At 35.9% G+C, this 14,815-nt stretch overlaps 1 protein-coding gene and 1 long non-coding RNA gene across 2 annotated transcripts in view; one reads left to right on the plus strand and one right to left on the minus strand.

The window, feature by feature from the left end:
* LOC118280725 (fibulin-2) overlaps positions 1–13,043 on the minus strand; it is a 32,550-nt gene extending 19,507 nt beyond the window's left edge. Inside the window, exons 1-3 of the mRNA XM_035601062.2 lie at positions 12,789–13,043; positions 2,848–3,028; positions 720–798 (exon numbers count right to left, since the gene is read on the minus strand). Coding sequence (XP_035456955.1) covers positions 720–798; positions 2,848–3,028; positions 12,789–12,849 — 321 coding nt within the window. The 5' untranslated portion in view covers positions 12,850–13,043. The remainder of the gene's footprint in view (positions 1–719; positions 799–2,847; positions 3,029–12,788) is intronic.
* On the plus strand, positions 5,723–6,642 carry LOC126911590 (uncharacterized). Its single transcript, XR_007706122.1, has 2 exons — positions 5,723–5,884; positions 6,305–6,642. It is a non-coding gene; the product is annotated as an uncharacterized LOC126911590 (long non-coding RNA).
* Positions 13,044–14,815: the final 1,772 nt, after the last annotated feature.

Consider the following 14,815-nt stretch of genomic DNA (forward strand, 5'->3'; position numbering starts at 1 on the left):
CCAAAAACGGAGACCTCTACCCACCTCACAGGAAACCGGTGTAAAGATACGGCCAGTTGTACTAACAAGGAAGGGTTATTATAAGTCACGTTGACTGAACAAACATTTAACCATCTGCACTTATCAGTTAGATAACGGGTACCTAGTTACCCAGTTACCGTATGTTTGAATTAAACCTTTCATGTACTTAAAGATATGCTAAAGCGGGATTTTATATTATCAGTAGCTTCTGTCTGATGTTTTGCCGACGTTACTGTGAGGTATAAAGTATAGTATACAAATTTCATCAAAATCTGTTCAGTAATCTCAGCGTTATTGACTGATAAACATTTAAACAAACAAAATTTCACATTTATTATTTTGGAGTGATATCTATTCCAAAACTAAAAAAAAAATGTACAATATCTTCCTTCATAGTTTCTTTAAAAAAGAATTAAATGTACCTACAGTAAAATTAAATTAACTTACGTTCTAATAATTAAAAAAGTACAAATAACTATTATAGCTTTATGTATATAACTAATAATAATAGTGCGAACTAAAGACAACTATGTAATTTCTTAGTGATTAAATGGTTACCTGCATATTTTTAAGATAAAATTTATAAAAAACACTAAAAAGTAATGTTTCAAGGAAAATAACGAACGACGAACAAACGCAACAAAATTCAATTATGTACGAGTAACTTAATTTGTATGAAATATAACGATAGTACCAACCTTACTTATAGATTTTGTTGAGTCACAACTGTAGGTACTGGTCGCTATGTCGATACCCGTCTCACAGTCACTCTGCTTTCTGTAACAAAAACATTTCAATAATTAATTTAAATATAAATAATACGGCTTACTCAAACTGTTGTCTTTAATTAATAAATTTTTTTAAACGCTGCACAACATTAGTAGTTTCTTCTGTGTGTGTGCCTTTACAAAGATACAAGTTCACATACACATGACACCCAGACAAACAACAATTTATGAATCACATGAAGAATTGCTCCGTGCGGGAATCGAACCCGCTACACGCTGTGCGGCAGACAGTTGCCCAGCCACTGCGTCAACCGTGCAATCGTTGTGAAAAAGCTCAACTGGTTTCTAGTTTCACCGGGTGTATGGTATCTTTACCATCAATAATATCTTTACCTAAAATCAAACTTTACAATTACAATTCCAATCAATACACTATCATTGGTATTAAAACCACTACGTACATTCATTAACACAGATTCAACATATAAAGGTAAACACAACTATTATGTTTTCCTTAAAATATAGTTCAAGGTCGCCAAGTCATTTACAATACTCTGAAACCTTGTGACTCCTTCATTATGATAAGGAGTTATTGTAGTGAGAAGATTGCAAATATTTGCATAGGTACAGATATTACATTGTTGCTAGTTTGCAGAAGCCTTATAGTGCAGAGTAGAATAAATAACTGTCATCACTGCTAATCTTCATAAGAGCCGACAAACCATGGAATAGAAAAAAAAAACTAGAGGAAATGTCAACCAAAAAAATTACTTTCGCCAATGTCTAATTTATTTTGATTGTTCAAATTCACTAAACCTGTATAGAGTTTATGTGAAAAACCCGATCCTTTTTTTAAGGGGTAAAAATCATCCAATGACTTATTCCGCCTTGGGCGAGGCGAGAGGTAGTGTCAGATTCTTACTGACTAAAAACCACCCCGTTCCTACTTCTGCCGTTCCAGCCAGATCCCCGGTAAACCCGCTAGGTAGTCCGCAGCTCCGGATCGGTTACGATAGGTTATCAAAATGTCGGCTTTTTACGGTCGGTCTTTAAAAACAAACGATTAATTAGGAAATTAACCCATTTAAGCTTTATTTTTTATAGTCATTTAATTAGGTAGGTATGTTATCAACATTGACATTCGCATAAACATACTTTTCTATTGCTAAGAGCTTATTATTAAACCCTATTTTTATTTTTCCTCATAACACTTCTAAGTATTAATTAAAATAAAATGTTTTGAATAAACAAACATAATATTATGTAAATTCTTTGAAACAATGACTGTTTTATTATATTATTATGTTTATTTATATATTTCCTATTAATAATTATAAATAACCCATTTTTATTAAGATTCCAACGAAATGTTGCTATCGAAATGCGGCAAGTTGTTTTATTTTAGGGAATTTATAAACAAAAATTATTATCGCGTAATTAATTTCTAGTAAAATTATCAAAATTTGTAAACATATATCTTTATCTGTGGGTAAACCTAAGATGATGACCTCCCGAAGTGTAAAATTCACTGAATGATTAATCATTCATTTGTTATCTCACGTAAATTCCGTGATCTGAACAATAATGATACGCATTTGTCGGAAGTATTGTTTAAAAAAAACCAAGTTCAATTCTTGTGTCAGAAAATGTATTTTTGCGCAATTATCCATTTTACAGAAACGTCTTTTGGCTGAGTTTAGTAAGTTTTAGTTTAAACCCCGCGCGATTTCACCAGCTGCTCGGCTCCTATTAGTCATAGCGTGCTGATTTTATAGCCTATACTCTCCCTTGATAAATGCACTATCCAACACAAAAATAATTATTCAAATCGGACTAGTAGTTTCGGAGATTAGCGCATTCCAACAAACTCTTCACTTTTATACATAGTATATTATTAGAAAATTAGCATAGAGTATAGATATGAGTCCCATATAATAATACAATTACACCAGGCAGAATTCATAACCTCATACCATTAAAACTGCCTAATAATATTTTTTCCGACCCGAAAAAGGACCTGAAGACCTCTTGACAATAAAACACTCAATTTGAGGCAGACCAGTGATAATACAATTACTTTTAAAACTTAAATACTTACTTAAAATACTCCTTGCAGCATTGTGCCTTCGCCAGAAGACACATGGATCCAAAGGCGGATGGGATCTCAGGTGGAACGGTCAGGGTGCCCTGACAGTCACTGAGGGTGTGATTCGAAGCGTACACTGCACCCTCGTTGCAGCATATCTGGATGGTCTCCGCCATATCATCGCCAAGGTATCCTGGAATGCAAAAAAGGAAGACATAAATAAACACTAATGAAGGAGTCAAAATAAGTATATTCTTAAAGTGGCTGGCAGTGGTTGGATACGAAAGTCATAAGATTGAACACAGTAGTGTATTATGTGCGGATCTACGGACGGCGAGCAAGGGTAGCTCGTCGCCCGACCAGAACCAGACCTCAAAGAGCAATCAGACCACAACAGATGGGGCCCAGTACGGCTGATGCCTGATCCGGAGCTGCGGACTGCCTAGCGGGTTTACCGGAGTTCTGGCTCGAAAAGGCAGGAGTAGGAACGGGGTGGTTTTTAGTCAGTAAGAGTCTAACACTCCCTCTCGCCTCGCCCAAGGCGGGAGAAGTCATTGGATGATTTTTCCCAAAAGTAGTGTATCATTTAATATGCCTATGTCCAGCAGGGAACGGCAAAAGTCTGATGATGATGAAAATGTCTAATATATTCATTGAACATGGACTCGCCATCTATTATCAATCAGATCTTCCATCTTCGTCTGGTCTTTCAAAGGTCCGATCGCATTTAGGTGACGTCGCCAGCGAGGTGCAAGCTTGCAGTCGTCGAACGGGGAGGAAAGTAGAAGCTTATTATCTTTTTTGATTACGAATACGATGCGACGTTGTTTCACTTGCGCTTGTCGGGCGGCTCGCTGTCGGTGAACAGGAAGCACGCAGCCCGCGCGCTGCAAGTGCTCTGGCGCCTCATCTACCACCACACGCTGTCAGTTTTTTGTATTGACATTATAAAATATATCAAACGACATACGATTTTAAAGTTCAAATTTAAATGCCAAGTTAATTGCTAGGTTAGACCGGTGCGTGCTATGTCCATATTCATATAATGCAATAAAACCTTTAAACTAGTGGGTGCAGTCTGTAGTGTCATCCATATTTGCTACAAACATCAATGACCGTAGTACCAACACAATTTGTAACACTTTACCCAACACGGGATACCAACCCACGTCCCAAGAATTATAACTAAGTTCACCAAAGAGGTAATATTTTCTAAAAGGCAATGATTTATTATAAAGATTTAAAAATAGAACCACAATAAGCGACCTCGTAACAGTTTTGCGATGCCCACGCGCATAAACGTTGTAAATTATAAAATACATCAATTTATAATAATAATTACACATGACATTTTGTTTGTTTGTTTGCTCTCTCGCGATAATATGCCGTATAAGTTATATTAATATATAACCAGTGTTTTGATTCCTGATACAAATGACCAAATAGCAATTGGGGTTCCATTGTCTCTACCTACCCCCATGGGAGACAGGTGTGAGACAGGTTATTTATATACATATATATGTACAAATGACCAAACTTTTAGTTACTTAACATACTGGCAAAAAAGGTATTGTTTACCCAGTTGAAAAATTTACTGGGCGACTGGTAGCTGTACTACATAATATATTGGGTTCTATTCTCGTAAGAAACAATTTAGGTAATCCACAAATTATTCCGGATGATGTGTCAAGAACAGACATACTAAATAGACCAGACAATAACTTAGAACTACAAAAGTAGCAAGCAATTAGCATAATTACAGTGTTACATTTTAAGATGTTACTTCACCGTTTTTGTTAAAAAGAAGAAAAAAAGATATCTTATGTCGTAAGTGCGTTTACAAACATACACGTTCACATACAGACCCGAAACAACAATTTATAGATCACCACGAAGAGTTGTTCCGTGCAGAAATCGAACCCGCTACACGTTGCGCGGCAGCCGGTCACCCAGCCACCGCGCCAACCGTGCAGTCAAAACTTACTTCACCACACAATAACTCAATATTTTCCCAAAACTGTGCCATAATCTTCGAGATTTATTACGTTTTAGATAAAGTCTTGCACGCATGCGTGTACGCATAACTTAACGTTTTACTATGAATATAACCTTAATCATTTTGACATAATTTTGTTGTGAGTACCCGGTTCGATTTCAGTATAAAGTTAATATTTGTTTGACCTACAGGTTTTGAGAGATACCGTGGCTTTTTAACGAAATATTCATCTCTGAAGGGATAAAATCCTTTTAGTTTTTTTATTGTATAAACCGGTAAACGAGCAGACAGAGCGGTAAGAAATCGCCCGCTCGCGTTGCTAGCCTTTTGGGGGTTAAGAAACTAAAGGTTATTGGGGAATCAGAGATTAGGAAGGGGGGTAATTTGGACCTCCCGGGTAAACTAAACGAAACTCACACAATGCAACCGTTGTTTCACGTGAGTTTTCGGTGAGGCCGGTCAAGCCGGCCCATTCGTGCCGAAGCATGGTTCTCTCTCACTTAATTAGGTAACATCTCAATAAAGCTTAGCACTTGCAAACACTTATGCAACGAGGTATGAAAATCCAATTACCATTAGGTCCATTTAAGATCCTGAAACTCAAGTAGTAAACTGGCCATTAATAGGTCGCCTGAATTACACAAATAACCGCAGGTTACTGACCATCGGTTAAACTGCTGAAATTGATCATTTCCTTCTCTTACTGTGAACGGTACTTAGGGTTAACCTGGTTTGGTGGGAGTTGCGGTTTCTATTGGTTTTTTTAGAAATTGTTTTACGTAGTCAACTGGTTTCAGGGCCTCTCTTTAAGCGACTACTGAGCAAAATGTGACTTGTGAAAAATTTTATAACATATTTAATTCAATTAATTTGATATGGTACTCGTATACTTGGGGAAAGTGGGGTAAATGCGAACGCAGGGTAAACCCGAACCCAATAGTTTTAATATGTTAGAAAGATATAGCCGTATATCACTCGCCGGTAACTCAGAGATCAAGCCACCACCAGTGCCAGTCAACGACACGGGAGACGCGGATGCACGTACTTTTCAAGGTATGTCAATTTTAATATTTTCAATGTTTTCGATGTAATTTTTTGATAAATTGAACTTGGTGTAGCTTTATTTCTATTGAGAATAGTTATTTAACCTTTACATAGTGGGAAACTTACATACTAAACCATTCAAATGGCAGTGACGCATTTGGTAAAAGTTTTATAACTTAAAATATTTTTTCCATTTTATTTTTTTCGACCCGGTGGGGTAAAGGCGAACGCTTCATGTCGGGTAATCTCGAACGTTCGGCATTACTCCTCTCTCCTTTTTTTGTTAGTTCCCTGTTCATATTTTTTTTCCAACTAGCCACTGGCAAATAGGGTATAGTGTTTTCCAATCTATGTTGATTTCTTTGTCTTGCACTAAATTATATTGTCGGGTGATTTTGATAATGCTAAACATCAAATAAATTGTTTCAGATGCCCCGTAATTATAAAAGAAAAACTGAAACTAAATACAGTTTAGAGGATCTCAAAAAGGCTATAGTCGATGTTCAAACCAAGAAACTCAGCATTGGCAGAGCAGCAAATACTTGTGTTCCAAAAATTACAATTTACCTTAGTAATGTTAGTACGTGATTACCCCACTTGGTGTTCGGCTTTACCCGACATCAGTTGGGTAAAACCGAACACTAAGGGTTTTGTTTTTCGGTCATTTTGTTATATTTTATTTAAAAAAATAATGATGTTGATTAGTAATACGTTAGCTAGATAAGTAAAGTTTATAATTGAATAATTAAAGAAACTCTGTGATTTGATTCCACTGTTTTATTTATATTTTCCCTTAGGTGTTCGTGTTTCCCCCACTTAGCCCTAATTGGTTGAGAAAGGCGCTCAACTCATTTCATGGACAGGTAACGTCGGCTGTTGATTATGATTGTGGACCCCTGTCGTGACTTGAAACTACTTGAACATCTTTCTCAAATCAATAACATGTAAATTGTCTTAATAGTTTTGTGTGTTTCGCACACAGTAGTCATTACTTATTTATGTATGTAGTGACTACACGTTTGGCGTCTGCTGCTGCCATCCACCGTGTAGTGGGTTCGATTCCCTTAACAACAACAAAAATCAAAATATTACTTCTTCACTTTGCACTTCTATATTCTCAAAAAGATTTTCCCACTTCAAAAATGCACCCAGTCATACAAACATGTCTTGTGAACAACCAGTTATTTCTGTTAAAAATAAACAAATAACTGGCGATAAACAATTTGTTCCATACGTCGGTTTTAAGTGGGTCACCGGCCTTACACCATATGTTAAGTAGGAGCAAAATACGGTCAAGTGCGAGACGAGTAAATAAAACAGTGAGTGCATTTATTTGGGTCATCAGTTTTCGTATCTTTGGTTCGAATCTCTGTGGAACCATTTTGGGCCCTACCCAAGTTGAGTCATTAGGTTCAATCGTTAGTGCTTGGAAACATAATAAATATATATGGGTATTATATCTATGGGTATTTTTTATCGATATTGATAAGCTATATTACATGGTCCACATATCAACAAAATTCTTTTTTTTTATTATTTATTTACAGAGCGAATGACTTCTTTTTTATTATTCCTTTTTTATAATTCCATACAATTCTACGTAAGTAGATTGCCGCACACAAGTAGATTGGGAGTGTGAACTAATTAGGTATTTAATGTTATTGATTTTTGGATCTGTAGTGCGGGTTCGAAAGCTACCAAGGGTAAGAAGGAAAGTAACGTTTTCTAAGTTATATCTAATTTCTAAGATATCTTATACACAAACGGTGAAGAACAACATCGTTAGGAAACCTGGAAGTTTGGAATCGTCAACTCGCATTGAGAAAGCGCAGTAATTAAAGCTGTGTGAGAGTAAGCCTTTGATCAACAGTGGCCACTTACAGGCTGCTGATGTATAATGTATAATGAGAGAGGATTTAAATTTATAAAACTCACTAACGACCCATAAAGAAACCACATTTAATAAGAATCTATTAGTTTTTGTTCTTCATTACACACTAACTACCATCTACACTCATCGTAAGCAACAAGAAACTAAGCTTCTATGTCAAAGTCAAAGTCAAAATCATTTATTTCAAATAGACCTGGAAGGCACTTTTTAACGTCAAAGCAAATATAATAATATTAATAACGTCTGTCTGTCGGTCAGTCCTCTAGAGAAGCTAGTTGCTCGTTCCAAAGTTTAGATTCCTATGCAGAAGAACAAGATATGTTATTTATAGTTAAAACAGTAATAACTTCATGTAAAATACTGACATACTACAGCAACTGAACCCAGTATTGACCCAACCTACTTGGAAGTAGACAGGAGAAAGTTACCGATGAATTAACACTGCACTAGTTTCCCCCTAATTCACACTGTTTTTGCTAATTTCTAGACTGTGGAGGCTAGTCATGGTAAGGCCAAAAGTGAATGATGAGCTAGTTTTCTTTATTACTGTGTATAAATTGAGATAGGTATACATATACTTTTTATGGTGTAAGCCGGTAAACGAGCTGACGGATTACCTGATGGTAAGCAATCGCCACCGCCCATGGACACACGAAACACCAGAAGCGTTACAAGTGCGTTGCCGGTCTTTTGGGGTTTAGGAATTTAAGGGTTGTTGGGGAATCGGGGATTGGGAATAATTGGGCCTCCGGTAACCTCACTTACACAACGAAACACAACGCAAGCGTTGTTTCACGTCGGGTTTTGATGAGGCCGTGGTATCACTACGGTTGAGCCGGCCCATTCGTGCCGAAGCATGGCTCTCCAACCCTTATATGTAATTATTATTCTTTTCTGTGGTGAGAGAAGAAGAGATTACGCGCTTTAACCTAGAAGTTAGGAATGGACTTTCAAACCGCGCAAAGGTTAATAAAGTTTAAACAAATTTAAACATAGCGTTCTCTAATCCAAAAATACCCGATGAGGCAAGTTATCTCAACTGTACCAAAGACGACAATATTACAAGAGCTTTAATTCAACATAATATAATTACTCAATCGACAAGCATGAATGAATAGAATCATCAATGCAGATGAAGCCACAGAAGTATATCCGACTCAAATTACAATATTGGACATTCCATAGATGCTACAAGTAACATGATACAGTAATGTTATACAGTAGCGGCTAGTTTTTTGATGCAACGCCATGATACTCTCACAGAACTCTCTCTGTATGGTCTATGGTGGTATAGGCAGACAGATAGATGTATGTTGTACATTGATACAGTATTAAATTGTATATACAGCGCTGTTTTATAGGTTTTACTATGAAAAAAGAAGAAATTAAATTAACTATTTCTTCGACGCTGTAAGTTAGTTTTTATTTATTTTCCTTTTTTTATGTTTGTTATACACAATAATATATACATATAGTTTTAATTTTTAAGTTGTAAATATTTTAGTCTTAGTTTTATTTATTTTTTATTTAATCTATGTATGTTCATGTTATGTCTATTCTAGTGTGTAAATATAATTTCCGCTTATTAAAAAAATAATAAAATAAAGTACTTATAATAAAATACTTTATTTGTTCCTGCTACCTTTTAAGACATTTCCAAAGAATTTATATGCAGTTTAAATAAAATAAATAACTTTAAATACTGTCTAGACTTCTAGACTAATACATAAAAATCGAACAATATTTGCAATATTGAAATAACTGCATTTTTACTGCATGCATGCAATTTTATTGCTCAGAATAGCATTAGGAACAAGGATGAGCTAAACTTTAATCAACTATGTAAATAGAACTAATTACTTAATCTCTGCGAGATGTCTATTAAAATGCAATGCTTTTAATCTCCGAAGGGGATACAATATACCTACACCCACTTTTCACAATTTATATTATAAGTCCCATGTAATAGGTGGTGAGCCTTTTATCATATACCGGACACATTTCCAGACTCCGTGCTACTACTGAGAAATTTTCGAAAAACCGAAAAAAGCCCAATATTACTTTGCCCGACGATTTTAACCTCCGTTAGGGTTGTCAGAGGTACACATATCACGCATACAGCAAACTCCCGTAGATAGCGAAGGTATTCGCTCGTTCAAAAGTATTTATAGAAAAACGAGTAAAAAGCCTTCATTCTCAACATTATTGAATGATTTAATTCACACACTTTTTTGTAAAACCACAAGTGTCACCTAATTGACACCTATATGTTATCAGCACTCTGGGGTATGGAAGTATATCCGTGTCCCATTGCCTTACTAATTAGATAGATTTAGTAATCAGATGTTTTTTTTTATAATATGACATAATATCACACGTTTTTATTCTTGAAGGTGTGTCTGAACTGTCGTTTTTTTTTAATATCTAGTATTTTCTTCGCTTGTTTAATCTAATTATTATTATTTAGATGCAAATAATTATTATAACTGGGTTTAAAAAAGTTACAGTGATACCACGGCCTCACAGAAAACCGACGTGAAAAAACGCTTGTGTTGTGTTTCGTTGTGTGAATGAGTTAGTTTCCCAGCTTATACCATAAAAAGATAAAACTTTACCTAAATGTTATTGTCATAAATTTTCAAACTCCTTAAAAAAATCATATCCAATACTAATTTGTAACTAAAATACCATTCAGGTAGTAAAATATAGTCAATTTCCCTATTATCATCTCTTTTTTCAATTTTGAACTCCATTCTTCCCATTTTTGTAATTAAAAAATCCCAATACAACACCTAACCCTTACCAGAAACGCACTCAAAGAACTCACAACATCCAAATAAAAAACAACACCCCAACACACATTTAAAACAGATCATACATCAAAATGTAGCGAACCCATTATAAAGCCGATCCAAACTCATAACGTAAGCAATCAGCCAATCGGCCAATCGACACATCATCCCATCACAGCCGATCCCATCGACTCCTACTTCAACCACTTCGAGGTAACGGCTTTTAAATACTCAATACAACTTTTATTTTTATTTTATCGATGTAACCAGTTAACTGGGAGAAATTATGATGTTATTCTTAAACGGATTGCGTAAAAGGAAGTTTTTAATTTTGATTTGTTTATCGGTTTTATCGGTTGCAACATTGTTATATTTTTAAAAGTTTAAGCTTTTGAGCTTTTTTTAAAGACTGCTGCTGACTGCCTCGTTGGTCGAGTGGTCACAAGGGCGACTGCTGGACAATGGGCCTCGAGTTCGATTCCCGGGTTGGTTAAAGTATGACGGGACTTATTTCGGTTTTTCGAAAATTTCTCAGTAGTAGCACGGAGTCTGGAATTGTGAAAAACCAATTTACGCAAATAATCAAATAGCTGCGGAATGCCTAGCGGGCTAAATAGGAACGGGGTGGTTTTTAGTCAGTAAGAGTTTAACACTCCCTCTCGCCTCACCCAAGGTGGGAAAAGTTAGTGAATGATTTGGCCCCTTCAAAAAACAAACTTGTAGAAGTCGTTGATTATAAAGACAAAATATCATGAAGAATCCATATATTGCATATAACCAATTCTGCTTGGTGTATTTTAATAGGCTTTAGGTACCTCCTTTTATTCAGCACTCAACAATAAGCAACGAGCAACTTAAACTGCATCGCAAGATTGATTTATTACAGTGCCTCATAGTCATACAATCACATTCCATAAATTACAACCATTAGATCATAACAGCTTTTAAATTCAATGCTTGCATGTCATACAGAATCACTTAATTAAATGACGAATGGATCTTTAACAAGGTTAGCAGACATCGTTTTTAAATTTGAGTAGTCCTGTCTACCCCTTTGCTGCAGTCCAATTATGATGGTATGTAATTATATACCTACTCGGAGCTGCGGACTGCCTACCACGACCGGGGCTCCGGCTCGAAAAACAGGAATAGGAACGGGGTGGTTTTTAGTCAGTAAAAGTCTGACACTCCCGAAGTTTTGGATGATTATCGCCCCTCAAAAAAAAAAAAAAAAGGAATATCTCGCAACTTCTGGCTCTTCTTAATAAACTTTCTGTCAGTAAGCTTAGCTTCTAGGGATAGATAAATATTGGATGATAGATAAATATTGCATGCCCAATCCGGAGCTGCGGACATCGTAACAGGTTACTGGAGCTCCGGCTCAAAGCAGGAGAAGGAACGGGGTGGTATTTAGTCAATAAGAGTCACACACTCCCTCCCTCCTCGCCCAAGGCGGAAGAAGTGATTGGATGATTTTCCTCTTCAAAAAAAGGATAGATATTCGACCTAATATCGCGGTTGGATTTCAAAGTTTATTTAATTTTAAAGTTTCTGATGTATCAGAAAGCGCTTTTGATTGGTCTCTGTCAAATGTGTACTCCCTTCGTCGTGTGACAGCCTTAGATAGAGCTGAGTAGTTCACACGACTTTTAACGTGCCTTTCCTTAGAAGGTATGATATTTATAAGATAACTTACATTAAGATAAGGACTATTTAATGAATTGCAATAGGATTCCCAAGGATCTGATTACGAAAGCTCAATGAGATTCGTACACATGGTCTTCATTAAACTGTAGTAAGCAGCATTCCTAATTTTAGCACAAGTGACTAAGTAATTGCTTATGCATCTTATAAAGGCCCCTTCTTTATTCATGATATTCTTCATGTGTGTTGACAATTGTGATTATTAAGTTAAAGTTAATAGATTCAAGTATCTAAAAGTTTTCGAGAAAATATTTGTAAGAGCATTGCCAAGATATCTTTTGTTCGTCAGTAATGCATTAAAAGTTTAATTCAAAAATAAACGATACTAAAATTGTGCCTTAACGATGATTCTATAAATAAAAATATTTTTTAATTAATTCTACAGTTTAATTTTAAAACCTAGAATACGAATTAACAAGGAACTCCTTAAAACAGCCTTCTACAAGCAGCCCACTCGAAACCCACACACGAAAAAAAAAAATAAGCAAGATTCAAATCAAAATTTCAGATTATTTTATGAACTTACCATATACATCTGGACACAAGGTCACACAGACGAACAAACACACAGCAAAACACAACCGCATTATCACTTAATAGTCAACCAAAAAAATTCAAAAAATATTTCACTTTTTTTTCAAAAAAATCACGAAACCATCTCAGTTGATCGGAGCACTTATAAAATTCTTTGGAGAATGATCCATGGATCCTTGTTTTGGACGGCGCGGCGCAGGAGTGCGGTGCGAGCCGTGCGCGTACGCAACGCAATCTATTTCGGTCACGTTCGCACTGCACCGTCTCTGTCTTGACACAGATTTGGTTTTACCGACAGATGCGACGCAAAGGTTTATTGCGGGTACTTAATTTTCTTTTTATTATTGAGCTGTTTTTTATGATTCCAGAAAATCTGTGATTCATTGCAGATTAAGTACCTACAATGTGGAATAATACATTTGAGAGTATTTTTGCTCTATGAAAATAGGTTGCCATTTGATACTGGTAAAGATTAGAAAATAGGAATCTAAATGTATAATGAATCTTTATAATTAATTTAACCCAGATGTACTAACATTCTACACGTTTTATTGCTAGCTTTTTGATAAACACAAGCGTTGTTTCACATCATTTCTGTAAAGCTGTGGTATAACTCCGGTTGAGCCGGCCCATTTATAGATCTGGAGCAAAAAATAATATTATTCTTCCCAAGATTTTTTATTTGTCTGCCATGAGCTTTACCTTCTATCTCTTAAATATATGTGATTTACTTGAATCATTACTATTTCATCACCCAGAAGATAAGCATTGCCATTCAACGTGGCAATGCGGCCAGTCTTCTGGGAACGTTCCCCAGTGACAGTGATGCGGACGAGTACTTTGACGCCTAATGGAAGAAATTGTTATTTTATTTGTACATATTTATTTGTTACTTATTTAACTTTTCATCCCTATATAGTATAAAACAAAGTCGCTTTACAAAGCTGGGGTCTGTGCCTTTGTATGCTTAAATCTCTAAAACTACGCAACGGATTTTGATGCGGTTATATTTAATCAGATAGAGTGATTCACGAGGAAGGTTTATATTTATAATACATGCATAATACCAATGCACCAATGCAAAGCTGGGGCGGGACATTAGTTTCATATTTTTTTTTTCTCAGATCAGGTCTGCCCTTTTAAGACCTGTCCCCACTGTCTGTTCCCCACCTAATCTATGGCCTCTCCCTCCCACAGTGGGCATGCCGGCTGACTAAGCGGAATGTCTCAGGACATTCGAATGTCCTATTTCAGTCTAGAAACAAGTTTGTGAAAACTAGCTCTAGCCTACGAGGTTACGAGGTACTGCGAACACAACGGGATCCCGGTTATGGGGTTCGATTACCGCGCTGTTCGCATTTGCATTTTATCTACGAGGTTCTGATATTAGAGACTGGCTGTCTGGATTTTGAAATGCCTTTTTTGGTATTACATATTACGGTTTCACTCATCTACAACTACTACATGGGACTTATAACACAAATGGTGAAAAGTTGTATAGTGGCATTACGTGCCGTAATTTCCACCTCTGTCTACCCTTTAGGGGATAAACTGTGACCTTGCACTATTACGATTTAATAATAATTCGTATTTTGAAAATAAACTGATTGACACAAGTGGGGTAAAATGTTAACTGGATTTTAAATCTTCTTCTGGATCTTGCTTTCTTTACGATCTCCCGTCGCCCTTTGAAATTATTTTAGTTTAAGTCAAAGTCAAAATTAAGTAATCCTGATTCTAGCATTACGCTTACTACTTCATCATTATTATCATTTTATCAACCACAAGAAGTCCACTGCTGAACATAGGTTTTAGTTTAATTACGTTGGTAGTTAATTATGAGAAAAAACAATTTCCCAATGCTTTGCAATCACCTCTAACTGTTTTTAACTTCAAGGCGATCAAATAAAGACCCACCATCCATATTTCGAGAGCACCAACTATTTGACCGACGAAATTACTTAACTTAACCAAACATTACCAAACAGCACATTAACAGATTTAACAGAAAAATTGCGT

This window comes from Spodoptera frugiperda, chromosome 16 (genome assembly GCF_023101765.2).
Source record: "Spodoptera frugiperda isolate SF20-4 chromosome 16, AGI-APGP_CSIRO_Sfru_2.0, whole genome shotgun sequence".
Taxonomy (NCBI): Eukaryota; Metazoa; Arthropoda; class Insecta; order Lepidoptera; family Noctuidae; genus Spodoptera; species Spodoptera frugiperda.